General features: G+C 42.7%; 1 protein-coding gene across 1 annotated transcript in view; it reads right to left on the bottom strand.

The window, feature by feature from the left end:
* Positions 1 to 25,989, bottom strand: part of RETREG1 (reticulophagy regulator 1) — a 151,929-nt gene that overhangs the window by 104,206 nt on the left and 21,734 nt on the right. Inside the window, exon 2 of the mRNA XM_047767799.1 lies at positions 4,758 to 4,864. Within this exon, the coding sequence (XP_047623755.1) occupies positions 4,758 to 4,864 (107 nt within the window). The remainder of the gene's footprint in view (positions 1 to 4,757; positions 4,865 to 25,989) is intronic.

The raw sequence follows: 25,989 nt of genomic DNA, 5'->3' as shown, positions 1-25,989 counted from the left end.
CCATCCATAGATGAATGAATAAAGAAGATGTGGTGTGTATATATACATATATATAATGGAATATTATGCAGCCTTAAAAAGAACGAAATCTTGCCATTTGTGGCAACATGGATATGCTAAGTGAAATAAATCAGACAGAAAAACAAATACCATGTGATTTCACTTATATGTGGAATTTAAAAAAAACAAAGCAAATGGAGAAATAAAACAAAATAGAAACAGTCTCATAGATGCAGAGAACAAACGTGGTTGCCAGAGGCGAGGGGAGGCTGGGAGCAGGTAAAAACAGGTGAAGAGGATTAAGAGATGTGAACTCTCAGTTACAAGATAAGTCACTGGGGATGTAATGTACACAAAGAGAACATAATCAATAATATTGTAGCAACTTTGTAGGGTGCTGGGTGGTAACTGGTCTTACTACACTGGTCATTTCATAATGTACAAAATAATGAGTCACTATGTTGTATACCTGAAACATATAATACCGTGTGTTAATCATAATAAAAAGGGAGGAATGAATATGGGTGCTCATTGAGGGAGTTAGAGTGGTGAGGACAGCAGCACCACAATCACTGAACATGGCTGAGGCTGGGGCTGAGGGCTGAGGACAATGAAGTGGTAAGAACTCTTAAACTGGGGACAAAGAGCTGGTTCAAAGGGAGAGGGGAGCTGGGCTGCAGTGGGGCTGCTGAACAGAAGGGAGCACTGAGAACTGATTTCCAGCCTTGGCAGGGCTTGGAGACAGTACTTGTAAAGTCTAAGGTCAAAGATGAGGCCATTCTATAGGGGACTGAGATGTTCCCACTGTAGTGCAACAGGATCAGTGGCACCTCTGTAGTGCCAGGACGCAGGTTCAATCCCCAGCCCAGCACAATGGGTTAAAGTATCCAACATTGCCACAGCTGTGATATTTTGGCTTGGATCTGATCCTTGACCCAGGAACTCCATTTGCTGCAGGGTCACCAAAAAAATTAAAATGTGCATATATACATATATATATTATACACAAACATACACATATATATATACATACACATATACATATACATATACATATACATATACATATACATATACATATACATATACATATATGGGACTGAATCCAGGCTGTCACACAAGCCATCAGGGTACAAGTTGAAATGACAGAGAACAGAGAGTGCACAAAGGCCTAGAATTGATAGGCCACAAGTCTAAGTGAGTCCATGTTCAAGTGCAACCAGAACATAGCATCAAATGGAAAGTGTAGATCTAGCAGCAGGAAAGACACAAAGGGACAGTGGTTGGCAATGCTCCACAGGTGGCGTGTGGGGACCTCCACTGCCTAGGGCAGTAGTTCAAGAGCATCTCAAACAGCACTGGAGCAGAAATTCCTGGTTCTTTGGCAAAGAGAGAGAAGGAGAAGTTAGTCAAGGACAAGTTGAAAGTGTGGGAGGAGTTTCCCACACTGAGGAAACATCCCCAGAGCCCAAAGGAAGGGCTTAATCTGGGAGCCCACACTCAAGTACACAGTGAGAGCATGCAAGAGGAATCTGTCACAGATCCAGGTTGTTTATGCTGGTGACTCATAAGCCAGCAACACGGGGTTACCTGGGTTTCACAACGATTAAGTGCACACTCTTTTTTTTTTTTTGCTTTTTTGCTTTTAGGTCCCCACCTGCAGCATATGGAAGTTCCCAGGCTAGGGGTCAATTTGGAACTGCAGGTGCCATCCTACACCACAGCCACAGCAAAGTCAAAATTGAGCTTCATCTGTGACCTTCACCATAGCTCAGGGCAACACTGGACACTTAACCTACTGAGTGAGGCCAGTGGTTGAATCCGAATCCTCATGGATACTAGTAAGGTTCTTAACCCACTGAGCCACTACAGGAACTTCTAAGTCAATGCTTTTGCTCACCTATTTCATATTAAGTATCTAAGTCGATATTAAAGACATAATGGAGAGGAGGTATACAATTAAATACTTAACAACAGGAGTTCCCATTGTGGCTCAGAGGTAACGAACCCCGATTAGTATCCATGAGGATGCAGGTTCCATCCCTGGCCTCTCTCAGTGGGTTAAGGATCCAGCATTGCCATGAGCTGTGGTGTAGGTCACAGGGGCAGCTCGGATCTGGAGTTACTGTTGCTGCAGCATAGGCCAGCGGCTGTAGCTCCGATTTGACCCTTAGCCTGGGAACTTCCATATGCTGCAGGTGTGGCCTTTAAAAAAAAAAAAAAAAAAGCAAATAAATAAATAAATAAATATTTTTTTAAATGACAACAACATGTTGTTCTATCATGAGGTGGAGCTGTGACTGGGTCTGAGGCACTTCTGTTTTACATTCATTCTAGTGTGACCCTTTTGCAACCCTATAATATGAGGACAACTTTCCCATCTCACACGATAAAGAGGTTCAGATTATGTCGTGGGCTGGATAACAGGTCTTAAGATAACAGGTCTTAATCCTTAAAACCTGAAAAATGTTACTTTATAGGGAAAGGGGGATTTACCCAATGTGATGAAGTTACAGCTCATGAGATGGGAATATAGTTCTAGATCATCCAGGTGGGGCCCAAATGGAATCACAAGGGCCAATGTAAGAGGGAAGCGGAGGGAGACTTGATTCAGGCAGAGAAGGAGGTGAGGGAACCTGAGGGAGTGACTGGAGTGATGTCCTTCAAGCCAAGGACACCAGCAACTGGCAGAAGCTGGGACCTGCAGGGAACCCTTCCCTAGAGACTCTGGAGTGAGCACAGCCCTGCTGACACCTGGCTTTTGGCCCAGGGATACCACTTTTAGACCCTAAGAGGATTAACTTCTGCTGTAGTGAGTGACCAAACTGGTGGTGATTTGTTACTGGAACCACAGGAAACCCATACAGTCTATGATGGGACCTGTCCATAGCTAAGAGATGGAGTGAACTAGCTGTAGAAGGCTAGCATTCTTCCCACCCCACCACCTTAATTTTTTAAAGGATGGAATCTTGGCAATGGACATATTTCCTGCAACTTACGAATATGAAAGGTTCACATTTACAAGAACGTCCAGGTGATGGATGAGTCAGTGTAGGAAACGGTAAGGAAAGAAGAGTTACCAGGTCTTTCCACTTCATCCTTGGCCTTTTCCACTTGTCTCTTCTTGATCATTTGTGCCCAGACTGCCACCAAATCTGTACACCAGTGAAAATACTTAGATGCTCAGCTTGCTTTATGAGTCAACTTGCTCCACTGAGCTAGAGGGGCTGCTAGTAAAATATGAAAGTGGCTGTTTCTTCTCAGATTCCCCTGAGGGAGCTCCCTAGAGGGTGAAAGCATTACCAAGTCTATTTGAAACAGGCATTTCTCGATCAGGTATAAATCAAGTCAGAAATATGGGTATCACTGTGTGTTGATCCCATCAACCCCAGCCCAAAGCCCTACAGCACGGAGATGCCTCACCTCTAATTAATACAGATGTAATTAATATATCTGAGGTAAACAGGAAGTATCAGGCCAGGTGCCTGTTAGGGTTAGAAGGTAGGTGTCCTCTGAAACAGAAAAGAGGTGGGTGTGGAGGAAGAGAAGGAGAGAAGGAAGGGTGTGTTTAAGAATATAACCTAAATTTATAGATTCAAGGAAAAAAGCAAGAACGGGGTTAAACCAAATCTGTTCACCTTGCCAGAACAGTGAATGAAGGAATCACCTTCAAACCCTGAGATACACCCATGGAAAACAATCTTCCTAAATAGTTCACACATGAGTTAGTTTAAGAACCACAACAACTTAAACACCGGACTTCACACCATAGAACACTATGACAGCACATCTCTAACATATGATGGTACATCCCTAACAGAGGATGGTACACTCCTATCAGCCTATATCCCTGGTCCCAGGGCTGGCACTGGGGAAGAAAGGGTGTCTCCCACAAGCTGCCCCAGTACCCCCACCAAGGCCAGGACTCTGGACAGTTCATATATGCATCTGTCTGTAGGAACCACATCTGAAACCATCTCTCCATTTGGGGTTACATTTAGTGAAATCAACTGCCTCACTGGAACCTCCTCTTAGCTATTTCTGATCAAATCAGTCTTATCCCACTGAAGTTCATGGGGCTCAACTATTCCAAGCAGGGATTTTTGCCCATCCATGAAACGAGCTCAACCCCTGGTAGAAGAAGTCTGGAAAAGCTTGAGTCAGATTTATAATACAGTTAAGTTACTCAGAAAATACCTAAAACAAATTTTAAAAATAATTCACGTTCTCACTTTTAATTTGATGCTTAATGTGAATTTATTTTTCCATTCAGTTAAAAAATGTATTTAATCATTACTTAACTATTTTTAAACCCTGCATTCATTGTTTTTTTCCATTGAGGCAGAGAAAAACAAAACTTATATAAACTAGTCCATTTTCCAATGGCCCGGTTTCATCATGTGGGATGTAATAAATATTTAACTGTTATCCTCACTGCAGCCTACTTAAATATCAAATTGGCATTTAAAATAACAGCACTTAGAGCCAAAAGAGAAATCAGCATACACAAACCTTTTTTCCAGCAACAGTAGCTATGACTAAGGAAAATGTCAGTTAAAGAAATAATAAATATTAAATAAATTTAATAAATTTCAATTTAATACTTAACAAACACACCAAGTAGCAAAGTCAATGCCTACATAATCTGTTATTTTTTCCTTTTCAAAGGACCACTAGGTTAATATGCCTAAACAAAGATCAGACATTCAAAGCCTAGAAAATTAAATACCATAAAAATGAATTCCAAGTTTTCTTACCTCTTGTTCTAGACAAAACCATATCCTTTATTATTTGCATAATAACACGCCCAAGTATTATGACGGAAATCAGGTGATACACTCTCCACGGAGTCAGGGCAAGGAACCTACACAGCAAAAACAGACAAATCATCATTTCAACTTGAGGATTTTTTACCTTTATTTATTTGTTTTTGTCTTTTTACTGCTGCACCTGCAGTATATGGAAGTTCCCAGGCTAGAACTGCAGCAGCTGTTCTACTCCCCAGCTTATGGCAAAGCGGTATTCTTAACCCGTTGAGCAAGGCCAGGGATTGAACCTTCATCCTCATGGATACTAGTGGGGTTCTTAACCCGCTGAACTGGAATGGCAACTCCTGATTTTTCCTTTTTTTTTTTGTCTTTTTAGGGCCGCACCTGTGGCATGTGGAGGTTCCCAGGCTAGGGGTCTAATCAGAGGAGTTGCTGCCGGCCTACGCCAGAGCCACAGCAACACCAGATCTGAGGCATGTCTGCAACCTACAAAACAGCTTGCAGCAATGCTGGATCCTTAGCCCACTGAGAGAGGACAGGGGTGGAATGCACAACCTCATGGTTCCTAGTAGGATTCGTTTACGCTGAGTCAAGATGAGAACTGATTTTTACCTTTTTTTTTTTTTAAATTAGGTTTACTTTCTGCCACAGAAACAAAAAAATACATTCAATAATGAGTTCACTTTTCAAAGGCACCTCAACGTGGCCACATGAAAGTTACTTAGGCATCAAAGATAGCAAAATAAAAGCACTTGAGCCATGTGAACTTTTGTGCTGAGCTTTCTGCTCCAACCTCCAATTTGGGCTGAGGATTTGCTATCCTGGGTATGGCACAAATATCACTCTGCTAACAGAACAGAGCTGACCTGAAAAAGTATCAGGATGGGCGAAAATAAAAAGGCGGAGCTGCTCACACATGGAGTAGCTAACACAGATGCCCTGGACATGCTGACCTCTGCCTCACGGTTTTCTTTTATGCCATGTTCATTTCTCTAACTCCTACCCCCTCCCCCCAATTTCTTAAAAATAGCAGTTATTAGGGATCCAATTTGCTAACTCTTTCTCTTTAAGATCACTGTCCTTTTGTCTATCTGCCCACCTCCTTTCCAGAGGGCAACAATGAATTCTTTATCATGAACAGCACACAAACCCTACAGTACTTTTTGTTTTTCAATTCGGCTTAGAAAGGAATGGGATGGCAGAGAAGCACAAGGAGCTCTAAGCCTTCACACAGAAGTTGAAGCCCATTTTACACAAGTTAGTTGGTTAAGTTGCCAATTAACTTTGGCATAATCAGAACTCAGAAAAATTAATTTAACAGACACATTATTATTATTATTATTTTCTTTTTAGGGCTGCACCCGTGGCATATGGAAGTTCCCAGACTAGGGGCTGAATCAGAGTGGCAGCTGTGGGCCTACACCACAGCCATAGCAACACGGGACCTGAGCCGAGTCTGTGACCTACACCCCAGCTCGCAGCTACTCCAGATCTTAACCTCCTGAGTAAGGGCAAGGATCGAACCTGTGTCCCCATGGACACTAGTCAGGTTTGATACCACCGAGCCATGATGGGAACTCCGACAGACATGTCATCTAATACTAGCTGCAGGGCACTGTGGGCTATATAGAGAAGCACAGAACACATGACTACAGGCTTTAAGGAACCTACTTCCTCATCAGAGAGATGCACAAAGGCTGAGCTAACAAAGTCCAAGGCAATGAATCTTAGGTGCTATAATGGAACATGAATAAAGAACAAAGAGAAATGATTAACTCCAAATCAGGGAAGATTTAAAGAAGGGGCATTGAACTTGATCTGGGAGGATGGATACCATTGAGAAGAAAACAGAAGCCGTTCCAACTGGAGGATAAAACATGCATGGAAGAAAAGAGTCAGGCAAGGGTGAGGTATGCCTGGAGTATGTGTGCCAAGTGCCCTGGGGTGGCCCCAGCAGAAGGAATAAGATAAAAGAAAGAGTTGGGAGACTGGCAGAGAGAAGAGATTGAGATGCCAGGCTGGGGGCAGACTTTGGCAGGCCCTGAAGAATATGTAGGGAGTTTGAACTTAACATCACTGGCAACAGAGAGAAGGCTCATGAAGTGGCAGTTTCCAAAATTTTTTATAGTGACCCACAGTAAAAAATCCATGTACCTCTAAATACAAGCAAATAGCCAAGGTCACTTGTATACCACCTTTCTTTCACATCTGTCTTCTAAATTGTGGTTCATTCTATGGACATGTATGGGTAAAATCCTACAAAACTTGCCCTGAAAGTCAGGTGTAAGTATATTCTCAGCTTATAGTTATATCAAAGTTACTAGTTTGTGATTATAGAGCATGGAATCATATTACTGTGATTTTTTTAGTTAAAAAGTAACTTATGAAAAAAAACATGTCAATGAAACCAAAGTTTCAAAAATATTATTTATCCTTACGATGTATGATGCCTTCTGATACTTTCTGTGCAATTCTATTATAATTTTATATGCTGACTGTGACTCACTAAAGTGACTCCACAAATGAGTTGTAATTCACAGTGTGACATACTACATCAGAAGGAAACTGCAAATGTTCGATTGGTCTGTTTCATTAGAATGGCCTTTGCAGAATCAGGCAAAGCACTAGGAGAGAGAGTTCCCTCAAGGTTAAAGGTCTTCAGAGCTAGCTGGGAAGACATTTAAGTTTCTTATTCTTTTTTTTTAATTGAAGTATAGTTGATTGGCTATATTGTGTTCATTTCTGCTGTACAGCAAAGTGATTCAGTTACATACACATACACACATATATATACACTCGTTTAAAATATTCCTTTCCATTATGGTTTATCACTGGACATTGAATACATTCTCTATGCTATACAGTAGGTTCTTATTAATTATTCCTTCCATGTATTATAGCTTACACCTGCTAACCTCAACCTCCCACTCCATTCCTCTCCCAACCCCCTCCTCTTGGCAACCACAAGTCTCTACTCCTTGTCTGTGAGACTATTTCTGTTTTGCAGATAAATTCACTTGTATCATATTTTATATTCCACATATAATATCATATGGTATTTGTCTTTCTCTTTCTGGCTTACTTCACTTAGTATGATAATCTTCAGGTCCATCCATATTGCTGTAAATGGCATTATTTTATTCTTTTTATGGCTTAATAGTATTCCATTGTATTATGTACCACATCTTATTATGTACCCATTCATCCACTGACGAACATTTAGGTTGTTTCCATGTCTTGATTATTGTAAATAGTGCTGCTATGAACATAGGGGTGCATGTATATTTTTGAATTATAGTTTTGTCTGGATATATGCCCAGGAGTTGGATTGCTAGATCATATGGTAACACGATCCTTAGTATTTTGGGAACCTCCATACCATTTTCCATAGTGGTTGTACCAACTTACATTCCCACCAACAGTGTGGGGGGTGGGTTCCTTTTCTCCACACCCTCTCCAGCATTTTTTATTTGTAGACTTTTTAATTATGGTCATTCTGACTGATATGAAGTGACACTACTGACTGGTATAGTTCTGATTTACATTTCTCTAATAATTAGTGGGGTTGATCATTTTTTTTTCACGCACCTATTGGCCATTTGTTTTTCTTCTTTGGAGAAACATCTATTTAGGTCATCTGCCCATTTTTTTTGACTGGTTTGTTTGTTATTTTGTTGTTGAGTTGTAGGAGCTGTTTGTATATTTCAGAAATTAAGCCCTTGTCAGTTGCATCATTTGCAAATATTTTCTCCCATTCTGTAGGCTGTCTTTTCATTTAGTTTAAGCTCTCCTTCGTTGTGCAAAAGCTAGTATAGTTTGATTAGGTCACATTTGTTTATTTTTATTTTCCTTTCTATTGCCTTAGAAGATCATCTGAGTATTTTTTAAAAACCAAAGAAATGCAAAAACAACTGAAACAGTGAAGGTCATTACTTATTCTTTTAGTGGAAATTACAATATTCCAGGAATAGAAAAATTAGGTAATGACAGGACTTTGACCCACCTCCCTGGCTGCCAGAAGACCTGATTTAGAGAGCATTGCCACAGCAACTCCAAAGAGCACTGGGGATGCCCCCTGTGTGTCCTGGGCAAAGGTCTATTTGGTTATTAACGATCCTCAGCCAGATGAGAAGGCAAACTTAATAACTATTTAAGTTTGTATGGAAATGCCAAAATTGTATGGAGTTGCTTGTTTCTTGGTAGATTAGTGTCTTTGCAGCCCAGAATTAAGTATAGAAATGTTTGATGAATGAAAATCCTAACATTAATAATTTGTATTTAGAAAATCCTGCACATATTTAGTATTTTAATTATTTATACTAAGATGATTTGTCTCGTTTGAATTTAAAATATGTAGTATAGTTTGCACTCATGATTTGAAATTAAAATCTTAGGAACATCTATGAGTTTGTTTATTTTATGGGAATTAACTGATATTTGGGTAAGCTTGGTTGTTAAAGTCATTTTTTTTTTAAACTTCAAATTTGGATACTTTCAAACATAAACAAAAAGAGAAACCGAAGTATAATAAACCCCATTCATGGCCAGTCTTGTTTCTTCTCTATACTCATCTGCTAAGCTCCCCCCACCACATGTGTACCCAAATTATTTGAGGCAAATCCCCAAAAACACATAATTTAACTTGCAAATATTGTCATTTACCTTCAAAAACAAAATAGGACTGTTTAACCTAACAATATCACTCTCATACATAATAAAATTGCTATAATTTCTTAATGTCATCAGATACCTGTCAGCATTAATATTTTCCCAGTCATCTTTTGCACATGCGCACACACACACACACACACAAACTGAAACAGAATCTGAAAAAGTGACACACTGAAATTGATGGATGTGAGTTTTAAGTTTCCTGTAATTTACAGGGTTCCCGCTCACCCCCCATGTCCCTCCCTCTCTCTCTTTCCCTTTAATTTTATTTTTCTTGCTGGAAATTTTTGTGGAAGAAATAGACTCATATTTTGTCCAGTGAACTTTTCCACAGTCTGAGAGTCATTCACTGTATCCTTGTGGTTTAGTTTAACATTTTCCTTTATCCCTTCGCAGACTGTAAAAATGGGTAGTTTCATTTAGAGCCTTGACCAGATTTAGGTTCAATTTTTTTTTTTCCTGTAAAATACATGAAAGGTGGAGGTGTGTGTTCCCATCAGGAGACACACACTCTCTGGTATCTATTTTTGTGATATTAGCAGCCATGCATGATGACTGCCTGGTTATGAATTCCTCAGGGGCGACATGGGGTATGAGCCCTTCATTCTTGCTTTGGTATCATCTGGACCACTTCTATAACAAGACACTTCCCTTCATCAGTGTTTCATTGCTGTGAGAGATGGATCTCATGGGAAAGGCAGGATCAATATCTGATTCTTTCCCTTTATTTACCAGCTTTCATCTTGAGAAGTATCCTCCGGCAGTAAAGAAGTTGGTTTCCTCATTCCTTTTTTCAGTGTTATTATGAATGATGGGCTCTAGCCCATGGCCGGCCGTCTCTCCCCTACTGACCTCAAGTGGCCCACCTTGGCTGGTGGGAGCTTAATCGGGTTGGTTCCTGAGCGCCTTCGGTATAAGCTTATTAACCTTTGATGATAAAGTACATTAAAGGCACAGGGAAAATATAAAATGTACAAGTACAGTTTAATTTGTTGAAAGGAGTAAAACAAAACTTTTTAATGAAATCAACGCCTCTCTTGAAAATGTGTTGGATTTATAAACAAAAAAAGTCATGTTCGCTAAAATTGAAAGCTCAAAGAAAAATGAGGGTTATAACCTTAATCACAATTTATTCTTTAAAAAGTTGGGAGTTCCCTGATGACCTAGTGGCTAAGGTCACTGCTGTGGCTCCAGTTGCTGCTATGGTGCAAGTTTGATCCCTGGCCTAGGAACTTCTTCGTACCTCAGGCATGTCCAAAAAAAAAGGGGGAGGGGAGTTAAAGTTGTTTTCAAACCAATCTTTCATTTATATGAAAACTGACTTATAGGACATCAAAAAAAAAAAAAAAAAAAAGAGAGCAAACAAACAAACCCTGTCTGCTGGCCATGATGCTGATGCCATGATGCCATAGCACCACCCAGAGTAAGACTGCACTTTCACCCAACCCACTTCAGTCAGGGAGAACCAGCCACCCCCACCGAAATCCACCTCAGGTCAGGAAGCCCAGTATGCCTTCGGCACCCAGTTTCCTACAGGATCCTTTCATTACTGGGGGAAGGAGAAATGCTATGATCATTCCGTAACCAGTGACTATCAGACTCTGGGCTAGAGGTGCAGGGAGTCACCGATGACGAAACCCCAGCAAAGCCGGGAAGTAGACGAGTAAACAACTATGTTTAACCCAAGTACTTTCCAAAATGCTGTGGAAGCAGACAGGAGGGCCGGCACCTGCATATGCAAGACGGAGAAAGCTCTCAGGAGAAGGTGGCCTTGAAGCTTTGGCTCCCTGGAGAAGTCAGACTTTGCCAGGTGGACAGCGCCAAAGGCATTCCAGGGTGGGAACAGCATAAGAAGAGGGAACAGCAAGCGTGCAAGAGCCCAGAAGAGGCGTGTGAGAAAGCTCGCCTGAAACACTAGCCTCCCTCAGCCCTGAGGGGCTAGCTCTGCCCTCTGGAACCACACTGCAGTGAATAAAACTCAGGTCTAAGTACTTTGTATGTATTCACTCATTTCATCCTTATAACAGTCCCATGATGAGGGCATTACGATTAGCCCCTCTTTGCAGATGAAGAAGGAGAGGTTAAGAAAATTGCCCAGGGGAGTTCCCCTTGCGACACTCAGTGGGCTAATGACCCGGTGTTGCCATGAGCTGTGGCGTAGGTAGCAGACTCGGCTCAAATCTGGCATTGCTGTGGCTGTGGTGTAGGCTGGCAGCTGTAGCTTGGATTCGACCTCCAGCCTGGGAACCTACATATGCTGTGGGAGAGGCCCTTAAAAAAAAAGAAAGAGAGAAAGAAAATTGCCCAGGAACCAGGCACCCAGACAGCTTGGCTCTGATCCAGCTCTCTCACTGCTCCGCTAAACATCTCCCAGACACAGGAAGTCAGGAAGACAGCCTCTCCCTCTGTCTGTTATCCCATGAAAATAGACGGGAGAGCTGCCACCCATTTCCGAGGATGTGTCTGCTCAGGGTGTGCGGAACTGACTTAAGAGATGCCAGGAGCCCTCCTCAAAGACACCAGTGTCCCCACCAAGGCTGCAAAATATGAGGCGTATGTTCGTGCCTCTTCAGGACAAACATCCCTTGTTCCTTCCTATCTTCCCAGGCATCCCATCCCTCCTCTGGATCCAGGTGGGGACTCTTAACAGAGTAAATGCTCCCACTGGGCATCTGGTCCCTACAGAGTGGGAACCAAGAAGAGGGACCTTAAATCCCTCTCTTCTGGACTCCACAGGTCTACTTGTACAGTTTTTGTTTTTAGTTAATAGACTGCGATCACTTACATGTGGAATCTAAAAAAAAAAAAAGAAAGAAAGAAAGAAAGAAAAGGATACAAATGAACTTGTTTTCAGAACAGAAACAGACTCAGAAACTTTGAAAAACTTACGGTTACCAAAGGGGACAGGTGGGTGGGGAGGGATGGACTGGGGGTTTGGGATTGGCCTATGCGCACTGAAGTATATGGCATGATTGGCCAACGGGGACCTGCTGTGTAGCCCAGGGAACTCTACCCAGTATTCTGTGATGATCTATGAGATCACAGAAAGAGCATGGAGGTGTCTATGTGTATAACTGAATCACTATGTTGTACAGCCAAAATTATCACAACCTTGTAAATGAACTATACTTCAATAAAACTAAAAAAAAAAACTAAAACAAAAGATAAAATGTATTTTTTAGAGCAGGGTTAGGTTTACAGAAAAACTGAGCAGACTCTGCAGAGACCTCCCACCTATCTCCTCCCCATCCCCCCACCTGTATGCAGGGTCCCTGAGAATTAACATCTTGCTTCAGTGTGATACATTTATTATAACTGATGAGTCGACATTGATATGTTATTAACCAAGGCCACAGTTCCAGTAGGGTTCACTCTTGTTGTACATTCATGACAAATGCAGAATGTCACGTATCCACCATTACAGTGTCATGCCAAGTAGTTTCACTGCCCTAAAATTCCCCTGGGCTCCACTTATCCATGCCTTCCTCTCCCCATAAACCTAGGGACCACTGATCTTTTTCCTGTCTCTACTGGTTTGCCTTTTCCAGAATGCCATATATTTGGAATCACTCAGTATGTAGCCTTTATGACAGGCTCCTTTCACTGAGCAGTGTTTATTTAAGTTCCTTTCTCTTTTCACGGTTTGACAGCTCATTTCTTTTTATTATCAAATAACATTCCATGGTATGATGTATCACTGTTTATCCATTCACCAACTGAAAAACATCTTGGTTGCTTGCAACTTTGGCAATTATAAATAACGCTGTTCTAAAAATGTGGGTGTAGGATTTTGCGTAGGTTTTTAACTCATTAACTCATTGGGCACAGCCTTTTTTTTTTTTTTTTTCTTAATAACAGCTCTACCAGCATGCTGGCTTGTTTTGAACTTATAAGCAGTTAAAACCCTCAAGGATTCTACTTTTCTAACGCAATTTTTGAATCTCAGTATACCCATCACATTTGCCCTTGTTGGACGTGGCCCATCATTCAAAGCTACAGACCTTTATGATGGCATCCCTCACACTGGTCCATCATCATGACAACCACACATTTGATGTCTGCATGTCATCTGTCCTCATCCACACTGCTGATCAGACATCGATCCCTACAGGAGTTCTGTGATCCCCACCCGCCCCCCAAAGCTGCTCCCACAGTGATTTAGGTTTATTAATCAGCACTTTAGGAATATGATAGCACATCCAATTTGCTGCAACACTCCATCCATATCAATCCATCCTGTCCATAAAGACATAATAAGAGATTTTCTTAAACATCTGTTGAAACCTGCTGCATTCCTAAGGTCTGAGTATAAGTGTTGATCAGCTTGGCTGCTGCTAAGAATGCCTTGGAGGCATAGAACAGGTCTCAGCAGAAGAACTCAATGTGATTAGGACCTGCCAGAAAATATCAGATGGCACAGCCTGATCCAAGCCCAAGGGTGACCCCCATCTGCCCATTCACAGAATTCACAGACACACGTGGTAGTCCTCTCAGCCAGGAAGGAAGAGGATTCTTAAATGCTGCAGAACAATTATTTAGAGACAGGTTGTGGTCACAATGCAGGATGCCAGGAGGTCATGGGAAGCAGTGTGACACAGTATAGACTTTGCAGAGGGGAGTCTGTGGACAGTTTTTTCTTACCCGGGAGTGGGAACTATGTAATTTTCTAGGCTCAGTGTGGGATGAAAATGCAGAGACCTTGCTGGGGGTAGAGAAGTCAACATCCCCTAACCAGCAGACCACAGCCACAACCCACAACAAACGGGAGATCCCCAAGACACCGCAGCCCCCACTCCAGGGATGTTCAGGACCTGGATCTGGGGCGGGTGCGAGGCCCCTATCCAGTCATCACTCAGCACACCTGAAGAGGACCCTTTCACACTAGCACCCAGGCCCCAGAGACAGGCAGGTGGCCACAGTGGAACACAAGCCTGATGCAACCCAGACTGATGCAACCCGGCCACTGCGCTGGGCAGGACACAGGACAGTCATGCAGTGTGCAGTGGGGAGGAGGCGGCTGGGCAGGGCTGAGATCAAGTGGCAGGGAGGAGGTGGCAAGGGTCCCATCCTAGGGAGGAGGCCCCATGCTTCCAGCATGTGCTTCACTGTCCTGTCGAACTTCACCGATAAAACACAAACTCAAAAGCAAAAGTGCTAGGAATTACAAGACAGAGACCTCAGAGCATCAACGCCCAAGTGCAGGCCTTCTGAGCACCAAGCTCTGGTCACCGCCACAGGCCTGTTTAACAAGCCCTACCCTCTCCATATTTTGGTTGGAGGGTCCCATCACAAGGACCAAGAGAGGCTTATTTTCTCCTTAAAATCTTAGATCAATAACAAAAAGGCCATGGACCCTTGTCTTTCTCCAGATTGGCCTGGGACCTGTGATTGCATTAAGGGATCCTACAAGTGGGAACTTTAAGAAAGGCTACCAAAAAAAAAAAAAAAAAAAAAAGAAGAAGAAGGACTACCAACCCCAGGTTTCTAGTTTTCATAACATCTTTCTCCAGGTGATGAGCTTTTTATGACCAATTAAATTAAGGTCCTTCTGTATGGCGCAGGGAACTACATCCAGTCTCCTGGGATAGACCATGATAGAAAATAATATTTAAAAAGAATGTATATATTTATGACTGAGTCCCTTTGCTGTACAGTAGAAACTGGTACAATATTTTAAACCAACTATAATAAAAATATATGTAAATATGATATAAAAACACTTTAAATTGAAATATCATTTCTGTTTACTTAAATGGTTACATGGGCTTCCTTTAGCTGAAAGAAGGCACAACATTCATCTGACAAAGGATAATCCAGATTTTGGAAACCCAGGCAGATAAACATTATGTATGACAACCATACTATACATATACATATCAGAACAAGTAAATATTACATATGACAATTATATGCTATATATAAATATATGAAATTATATACAAATATATGTTTTATACATATATGTACGTATATGAGAATATGTATGTAAGCATATCTATCTGTCTTATAAAGACATACCATATGGTTTAGCTGCTAGTGGAAAGGTAAAATTTTGCAACTCGCTATGTGCACATTCTTTTAGCAAGTGGTATCCAATTTCTACATCTCAGTGTGATGATGGCTTTAAAAAATACCGCATGACCTGGCTGACTCATGTTTAGCTTGTGATAATATCATCCATGGATGACTTCCAGCCATGCTTGTATAGCATCATTTCTGATTCATTTTTATATTGGATAAATTTGTTTATTTGCTTTTTTTTTTCTCACTGTTTTTTCTCTCTTCTGCACTCATTTCTCTCATTCTCTGGTTTGGTTACATCACTTTGAATTTTCATCCAGTTTTCAAGTCACCAACTGCAAAAGCCCACCTGGTATGATTGGGATGGTCTGCAGCACTGGTTTCTATTCTGTTATCTGGGTCAGCTAAGAAATAAGAGCCAATCTGTATGCTCAGAGACAAGGGAGGCTCTAAGGAAAATAGGGATGCAGAGAAACCTAAAAGACTGTAAGGGTCAACCCTCTACTAACAGTAAAAAAAAAGGGGGGGGAGGAGTTTCCATTGTGACACTGTGGGTTAAGGATCTGGCTTTGTGGTTCAGATCGAGCGTTGCTGTAGCTGTGGGTATTCGACCCCTAACCCAGGAACTTCCATATGCCACAAGAAAAAGAAAACAAACAACAACAACCCCCCCTGCCAAAGTAAAACTTTTTTTCAACCAGCTATGTATCTATTTGATAAGGAAAACCTAACTAAATCTCCCATTACTTCATGATAGTTTGCAAGGCCCAATTAAATGGCTCATGGGATAAATTTCTTATAAAGCAGATAATGAGATAGTTCACAAAAGCAAACAGAAGAACATCTTTGGTAATGGAAGGAAAGGACAGTATTCAGCTCATCTCGTGTGTGAAAACCTAGCCCTCATTTCTGGGTAAAGGATAACCCACTTTGTACTATGAAAGGAATACTGTCAACTACTAAAGTACGTATTATTTGTCTTCAGAGAAAGTCTATGGAGAAAAGCACTGGAACCCTCCATCATTCTGAAGGAGGAATTAATCTGTAGTGTTTGCTTTGTAGCTCTTTCAAAACAGAGATCTAAAAAGGAGAGTTTGTCTTCCTTTGCTGAAATATATAAAGCCACAGACATTGCCAAGATAGTCCTTCGTTTATGCTGGCTTTATTTAATTTTACAGTGGCTCTAATCATAAAAGAAGGGCTTCATATGATTTAAACAACATTATTCAAAGTCCAGATCACATTTTACTGGAAAATAATCCTGTCATCTTCCCCAGAGTTATGCATATTGGAGACCATCTTCCTTAATATCACAAAATTCTGAATCTTCACTGAAGTCAGCTTTAGTTTTTCCTGGTCTTTTATACAGATCCTGAAAAGTACAGTCTGAAGATGCTATGTGAAACTAAATTATACACCATTAAAGGAGGGAAAAGCTGCCAAATAAACTATAACCCTCCGAATTGTAAAATGCATCCCAGTTACAAACCCGTTTAGACATGAAGTTATGTCAAGGAGAGGGAGGATATATTCCTTAGAAATCAACAAAATATATGGTTTTAAATAATTTAGAAAGAAGAGGGTAATCATGCAATGGAATGAGATAAAGGAATGACTCCATTAACCACAAGTTAAAGACTAAATTAAACTCAGAAGGCTTTTTTTTTTTTTTTCCAGAGAAGTACTTCTTTAGTTGTGATGGCCAAAAAAGTGAATTAGAAGCAATGGAGGTGAGAAAGATAAAGAAAAATAAAGAGGTGAGCTCCTTTACACAGGGAGATGAGAAATTTTGGAAGCCATCCATAGGCAGGAAACTTCTGACTAGCAATCCAAAAGGGTCCTTGCTGTGGAGGAGGGGGTCAGGCTGGCTCCAGTAAAAATGGGTGGTGATAATCCAGTGAATTCAGGGAATGTGCCCAGCTCAGCAAAGCATGGTGGACACACCACAAGACAGTGGGGAGGAGCAGCGGGGAGTTTGCATTCTTGAGCCCAGAGAGTGGGAGAAGCCAAGGGCACAGCTGGAGTGGAACCAAGTCCATCTGAGGTCAAGGCAAAGCGAAATCGTGCCTGCTCTACCCCAGCTCTGCTCTGAAATTAAAAGAAAAGCCACCAGCAAATCAAGTCAGGAGCACCGGCTGTGCAATGGGATTTTTAGCACCACCTAGTGTATAACGATATCTGCCTTGCGCCTTCTGGCCCAGGCGGTCACTGAAGCTCACAAGAAGCTGGCTTCCAAGCATGATGGGTGAGTCAACCTCTACAGCCCATTCCAGCTGAGTTAACCAGTAGGTTTAATACCAACTCTCAGATTCAGTCACAGAAAGGAGCTAGAAGAAGAAAGAAGAGATCCAATCAAAGTTATGCATTGCAATGGAGCACAGGAGGGTAAGAGGGGGGGGGAAGAGAAGTGGGGAGGGGGCAGAAGAGGGACAGTGAAACCCAGAGGCACAGAGGGGAAAAAGAAATAAATATAAAGTCAGGCAGCGTTGTCACGTCAGCCTGTTTAGTTTACATGGGTTTTTATGCAAATGACAATGAGATATACCATCTGTCTACCCAGTGGCACCTGCAGAGTTGAATTTCATCCCCAAATCATGTGGCTGGGGAGAAACACATCTACGTCCTTCTCTCTATGCCTCAGTGTTTTCATCTGTAAAGTGGGCACCGGCTAGACACGTTCTCCCCCAAACTGGCAGATCATCAGAATTACTCTGGGAACTTTTTCAAAATACAGATTCCTGGGCTCCACTCTGGACCTGGGAGAGCAGAATCCTTGGGGTGAGGCCTAGAAATCTATATGTCAATTGCCAAGTTTGCAAACATGAAATTGCAGTGATCTCCCTGGGGCATTTCTGAACATTCTCTGAGTCCATGAACTGTAAACCTAAAAGCAACACCAAACAACGGATCCAAATCCACACTGAACTTGGGACCTTCCCTTCATAAATAAATAAGTGCACCCACTGGGTGCGAGACACAATGGCAGGGGCTGAGGAGGCTTCAAGAAGACTAGCTCCTGGGTAGGTGGTAGGGGGGCCAGACACACAGTAATTAATTCAATGAACCTTTATAGGCATGCCCCAAAAAGAAATCAGCTGAGGAGTAGTGAGGATCTACCTGTGCTAGATATTTCCACATCTTCACCTCATTTTTTTTTTGTCTTTTTGTCTTTCTTTAGGGTTGCATCCATGGCACATGGAGGTTCCCAGACCGGGGATCTAATTGGACCTGTAGCCACAGCCACAGCCACAGCAATGCCAGATCTGAGCTGTGACTGTGACCTACACCACAGTTCATGGCAATGCCGGATCCTTAACCCACTGGGCGAGGTCAGGGATCAAACCTGCAATCTCGTGGTTCCTAGTCAGATTTGTTCCCACTGCGCCATGACGGGAACTCCCACCTCATTTTTTTTATTGAAGTAACAGCTGAGTTACAATAGTGTGTTAGTTTCAGGTGTACAGCAAAGTGATTCAGTTATACGTACATTTTTCAGATTATTTTCCATTATAGGTTATGACAAGATACTGATATAACAGTGATATGACTGCCTGTGTTTTACAGTAAATCTTTATTGCATATCCATCTTCTGTATGGTAGTTTGTATCTGTTAACTCCCTTCTCCTAATTTATCCTCCTCTGTCTCCCTTTCTCCTTTGGTAACCCTAAGTTTGCTTTCCACATCTTCATCTCATTTACTGCTCCTGCATAGCCCAATGAAGTCAGATATATGGAAATTACACACTCATAAACAGACTAGGTTAAAGCAATGTGTCTAAAACTGTGTAGTCTATAATTCAAAGAGTTGGGTCTTCTTGACTCCAAGACCACTGCTCTATTTACACACCATTTATGGAGTCCCTTGTCATCACATTTTGACTATCCAATCTAAAGAACCATAATGTTCTAGAGCAGAGTTGAAAGAGCAATTGCCATATGGGCTCCTGCCTTTTAAATACCCATTGAGTTGTGGTCAGCCACTCATCAACTCACGGCCGCCTTCCATTCAAGATGCACCTGACCCTGGCCAAGGTCCCAAAAAGGACTCTGCAGTTCCAAGTTCCAAGACTGAGAGTACTGTCATTGCTGTCGATGGTCCTCTGGTTCCTCTAGCATTCACTCTGAAAACCCAAGGGTGCCAGGAATTGGACGTCAGCCCCAGAGCCTCTAATGTGGTGCCTGCCCGATCTTGGTTCTGTCCTGTTGGTCAGCCTGGTTCTCCAGCCTATCCCTACCCTGCTCCCTCTCCTTCCCCTCCTCACAGGAAGCCAGGTCAGGGCTCCTCATCCCTAGCTCCAGCCAATCCCTTTCCAGATGAGCGAATTTTTTTTGTTTTGTTTTGTTTTTAGGGCTGCACCTGAAGCATCTAGAGGTTCCCAGGCCAGGGGTCAAATCAGAGCTGTAGCTGCCGACCTACACTACAGCCACAGCAACGCAGGATCCGAGCCACGTCTGCAACCTACACCACAGCTCACAGCAACACCAGATCCTTAACCCACTGAGCAAGGCCAGGGATCAAACCCACAACCTTATGGTTCCTAGTCGGATTCACTTCCACTGCACCACAATGGGAACTCCCAGATGAGTGAATCTTGATCACAGCCTACTAACACATTGTTCAGGATCACAGTCACATACAGATGATCCTTCCAGAATGACCCTTCCCTGTCAAGACTGTAGGCTCAGCAACAAAATTTCACACAGCCCAGACCCTCCCCCTCCAAGTCTGAGCCTACAACATTCTAGAACTAGGAACCCCTTGGGCCAAGTGTCTGGACTTAACTGCCCATGGCAGCGTCCACCTCTATGTCAAGGTGAACAAGCCCTGCAGTTGGCCTGGTCAGCCCTGCAGAGCTGAGGACTATCATGTCCCTTCCTAAACTCCCTGCCAGAAAAAAAGAAGTGATCAAAGAGACCGAAATAGCCGCACAAAGTATAAGAAACTGTGTGGACTAGAACAAACAGGTTACCCAAGATCAGAGAGACCACAGTATCCTGCCTGACACCTTGTCCCTGCATACTCAGGGCTGGACAGTAAGTTATATGGTCACCTTCCTAAAGATCCAAACTAACAAACAACACAGAGAAGCAACTGTCCAGTTTGTTCCAAATGCCAAAACATCAAACGGACTGAGTGCCAAGTTAGTAATTCTGCCATCCCGGGAGGGCCAAGATCAAGTGACCATTATGAGTGAACAGACACCACAAGGGTCACCCGTTTATGAACACACGCCCCTAAGGACACGGCCAAGCAGCCTCCCCACACATATCCCCTTAATATCAGGAACCCCATAGCCAGTAGCTGTCGCAGGAAAACATCACCCACTTTTCTTATTCTATGCCAAAATGTACCCCAAAAAACACATAATAGGAGTTCCCACTGTGGTGCAACAAGTTAGGCCGAATCTTTGCAGCACCATGATGAAGGATCAATCCCCCAGCCCAGCACAATGGATTAAAAGAATCCGATATTGCCATAGCTGTGGCACAGGTCAAAACTGTGGCTCAGATCTGATCCCTGGCCCCAGAACTCAATAGGCCATGGGGCGGCCGAAAAAGAAAACAAAAACCAAAGAACCGGAGTTCCTGTCGTGGCTCAGTGGTAACGAACCCTAGTATCCATAAGGATGCGGGTTCAATCCCTGGCCTCACTCAGTGGGTTAAGGATCCACCATTGCCATGAGCTGTGGTGTAGGTCACAGACGCGGCTGGGATCTGGCACTGCCATTGCTATGGCTGTGGTGTAGGCCAGCAGCTATAGCTCTGATTCGACCCCTAGCCTGGGAACTTCTATATGCCAAGGGTGTGGCCCTAAAAAGACACATACACAAAAAAACAAAAAACAAAAACCAAAAAAACCCCATGATACCCAGAGCTGGACATGGACTCCTGTCATCATAGTTTCCAGAGATACACTTAGGGGCAGAACATAGACAACACCCATGGTCGTCTGTCCCTAAGAAAGGCAACACCGAGACAGGTCAGTCAAAGCTGGAGATTGCAGCCCTACTTGGTGTGGCCGCCTGACCAATAGAAGATGGGAAACGGTTCCAACACTTGAGTAAAAATAAAAAGTGCGTGTGCTGTGTCCAAGAGATGTCCCTCCTAGCTGCTGGCACAGGAGGGGACAACTGAGGCTTGTCACTCCCAGTGCCCAGGAAGCCACGACTCCCGCTACTCTGCCACCAAACCTGAGGCGGAGGATGCGGCACAGCAAACACCTGGGCACCTGCACTCTGTATCAGGAGCACCCATTCTGGGATTCCAATCAGCCACCTCAAGGCCCAGGACTGTGCTGTGTCATCCAGGTAGGAAAGACCTTTCTAGTTCTTTCCTGTGGGTCCATTCAAAAGAGAAAAGAGCAGCAGAGACAGAAATACAGAAAGGGGCCAGGGGATGTCCGTGCCTCAGCGCACAAGGCATGAGAGAGGACAGACCACTGCCTCATGGATCCCAATCCTCAAAATTCCCCAGACTGTATTTCTAGAACATTCCACACCGAGAGTAAACCTGGAAGGAGAATGAATCTCTTTTGATGGCTGTCAATTCTTTGGGGTCCCCCAACTCCAGGGCCAGGTCCTGGGAAACTCCAGGACCCTTCATCAGGATTTGAGGAGCAGGCCAAGTACAGTCACTATCACCTGCTCAAATGGAGGGCGTGTGCGGACACAGGGGAGGGAGAGTTCGCTCCCACGGTAGTAAAGCCGTCCCATCCTGTCCCAGGGATTAGTGGAACCTGGCCCTTGAGGTTTAAGTGCTTTGAAGTGCAAATTAATGTACAAATCAGGTTTTCATCCCCTAAGAAGTTATTCTTGTTTAAAATCATATTTTAATGTCTTCTTTTACATTTTGTGATTTTTTTTCTTTTTTTTTTCTTTTTTTCTTTTTTTTTTTTTAGGGCTGCACCCAAGGCCTATGGAAGTTCCCAGGTTAGGGATTGAATCGGAGCTGCAGCTGCCAGCCTGCACCAAAGCCACAGCAACACAGGATCTGAGCCTCATCAGCAACCTATGCCACAGCTCATGGCAATGCCAGATCCTTAACCCACTGAGCAAGGCCAGGGATCAAACTCAAATCCTCATGGATATGAGTCAGATTCTTAACCCACAGAGCCATAACGGGAACTCCTAAATTTTGTGATTTTTAAAATAATTTTTTTAGTATAGAGGAGAAACAAAGAATAACAGAAAATTTAATGGAACATTTTTAAGTAGGAGATTGTGATTCTGAAAAAAGAACCACAGGGCAAGGGCACTGGCCTGAGCGAGTTCATGGCCGGTGTGCCTCGGCCTCGAGGTGGTTGCTCCATAATCTTTACTGTTCTTTTTCTTCTAGACAAATGAGGAAAGCAAAGCTCAGAAAGATTAAGTCTTTAACTGGGTTCATCTTGCTAGAAGGTAGTTCACCTCCAGTTCACCCTCCTTCTTAGACACACACACACACACACACTTGCCTTCCTCCTCGAGCTTTTATTTCTACTATATCTCAGTCGAAACAGCAACTGAGGGAGATTAAATGTCTACTGTAACACGGAACAAATATAAGGAAATTGACAAAGGGAAAATAAAAGACAATTACTCAGGTCTAAGGTTAGCCCATAAGAATTCAAACCATAAGGTGAGATGCAAGAACACAGCCACAAATCTGGTTCTGAGATGGCCTCTTTGGGGTAAGAATTTGATAATTTCACATAGGAAAACCCCTTTTTTACCCCCATAGGACAAATGAACACAGTGAACATTTCCTTATCTTCTTAATATGAACAGAACCAATCAATAAAACACAGGGAGGGGGTGAGTGAAGCAGTGACCATCAGGGATGACCACTGCAAGCCCTCTCTGAGAGCCTGAGAGCTGCCACCATGGTCGAAACAACAGTGCAACCCTGACTTGTTCAACATGAAGTCAGTCAGACAGAGAAAGACAACTATCGTGTGAGATCACTTATATGTGGAATCTAAAAAAAAGATATAATTTGTAACCTATTTCCAAAGCAGAAATAGTCTCCCATATATAACAAACTTACAGTAACCAAAGGGGATGGTGGGGGGAGATAAATTGGAGGCTGGGATTAACACATACACAGAAAACAGATAAACAACAAGGACCTACTGTAGAGCACGGGGAACTATATTCAATATCTTATAATAACCAATAATGGAGAAGAATCTGAAACAGAACATATATATATATGTATATACACACACAACTGAACATATATATAACTGACTCCTTCTGCTATATACCAGAAACTAACACAACACTGTAAATTAACTATACTTTAATTTAAAAATGGTTTTTAAAAAAGTGAATCTCTGGGGATGTTTGTTTTCACTGTTTGCCAAAATGGGAGCAATGAAACAGGAAGACAAGAGAGATGGTGAGTGGAAGTGTTACAGGAAGGAACCAAGTCACCCCCTGCAGCACATGCAGTTTTAAGACTCCCATGGGCGTGCTAGAAGGCGCAGGCTTGCACACCTGTGCAGCAGAGGGAGCAGCCCCACAAGCCTCTCTAACTAAACAAAGGAGACAAAGCCATCCCCTGGCACAGCCCTAACCAGCCTCCAACGGAAAACACCTGTCCTCCTGAGAATTCCACCTGAGACTTCCAGGGCCAAATGAACTCTCCAAACAAGACAGATACTCGTGAAAACCATGCAGCGAAGCGGAGGAAAAGCACACATAATGAGCAAAGGTGACGGCTTCTCATTAAGCTCTCTAAATGAGGGACTCAGCTTCTGTGTTTATAACATTTGACGTTAAACAGGAACAGATAAAGAAAACGCCTCAGCACAACCACAAACAGCAGGTACCAGGGGCCTGGCATAGAGGAGGATTCATGTTTCAATCATAAGCTTGCATTTCAATCAGATGAGAACGCAAGGTAAAACTCTGCTTGTAAAGGCTAGTTAGTGTATGGTTAATGTATCTTTTCAAAATGACTACACAGTCAGCTACATCAGAACTTCAAACCTGCTCACCCAAAAGGGATTGGCTATTCTGATCAAGGAGGATGGGAGTCCTTTGGCAAAAGACATTTGTTTTCAAAAGCTTGGCAAAGGTACAAGGCTGAGCCACTGCACGTGGACAGTGCTCACACAGCCCTGAAAACGAATCTCCTTGGTTGATTGTGGTCATATTGTCATCCCACTGCTTTTCCAGAAAAATGATTTTTCCTTTCATGGCACTCATAGGATCCTACCTGTGTATTCATTTGCTTGTTCACTTGTTTATCATTTGCTGACCCCAAACCGTAAGCTCCATGAGGGGAGGACCCACTCTCTCCACTTCACCAAAGTTACCCCCAACAAGGTCACTACCTGACAGCAGGAGCTCAACAGTGTGTTTTTGGTTTTTTGTTTTGTTTTGTTTTCTTTGGTTTCTTTTCTGGCTGCCCCATGGCATATGGAGTTCCCAGGCCAGGAATCAGATCCAAATCAAAGTTCTGACTTAAGGTGTAGCTATGGCAACACCAGATCCTTAACCCACTGTGCTGGGCTGGGGATCGAACCTGCGTCCCAGCAATCCCAAGACACCACTGATCCTGTTGCACCACAGCGAGAACTATAAAATATTTTGTTTGTTTATTTCCTGGGCCAGGGATTGAACCTGCACCACGGTTATACAAAGCTGGATCTTTAACTGCTGAACCACAAAGAGAACTTCCTCAACAGTGCGTTTTTGCATTGTTGCTCATTCCATATGTGTTGAGTGAATGAATCCATTAACGTAATTAAATCATCATACATGTGATCAACATCATCATCAATCGTGAACTCTCTAAAGCACACTATCATAATAGAACAGCTTGCCAAAATGGGGCAGGGGGAGAAACTGCATGGGGAGCATGAAAATTCCCACAGTTTTTGAAGGTCTTTTGAGAAGCAACTGATAACGTGGTCTTGAGACCTAGGTTAGCCAAAGTAACCTTAGGTTCATTTGTATCTCTTTAAGGAAAGTTAGTCTGGCTCCCCTAACTTGCTGCCCTGCTGAATAAAGCCCTGTTGCAATGATGTGGTTGGTCATGTCAAGGACAACGGTGCCCTGGGCAATGCAAGCATCCTCATACTAGTGGTAGCAGAGTAGCCTATCATGAAAAGCCACACTCACGTACAATATGTGTCTCGGCTTCTTTCTAAACATCTGGGAGTTCTTCTAACTAGAAGCCAAAGATCACCACTGCCATTCTGGGGACGATACCCGAGAATGGCTCTTTTGTTAAGAGCCATGCTTTTGAATGCCGTAGGCACTTGGTGAGCATGAAATGAATCATGAGCTCTTAAGCCTTAAGACATCCACCTGTCTGCACCAGGCAAACCCACACACAGCAGAGCTTCCATGGGCAGCATCAGAGCTAAATATTCAGGAATATTATTAAAAGTGAAAAATGTTAATGGAAATGATCGATTTCCACTTGGATAAGTGAAAGCTATTATTCACTCATACTAGTAAATTAAAAAAAAAAAACAGAAAAAGCAGCTTCTAAATCCTATTTTCCATTTCCACTGGATTAGATTTTAAAATCTATT

This window comes from Phacochoerus africanus, chromosome 1, assembly GCF_016906955.1.
Source record: "Phacochoerus africanus isolate WHEZ1 chromosome 1, ROS_Pafr_v1, whole genome shotgun sequence".
NCBI classification, from domain to species: domain Eukaryota; kingdom Metazoa; phylum Chordata; class Mammalia; order Artiodactyla; family Suidae; genus Phacochoerus; species Phacochoerus africanus.
Note: the sequence above shows the minus strand (reverse complement) of the source record. Positions and strands in the feature narration are given on the sequence as shown.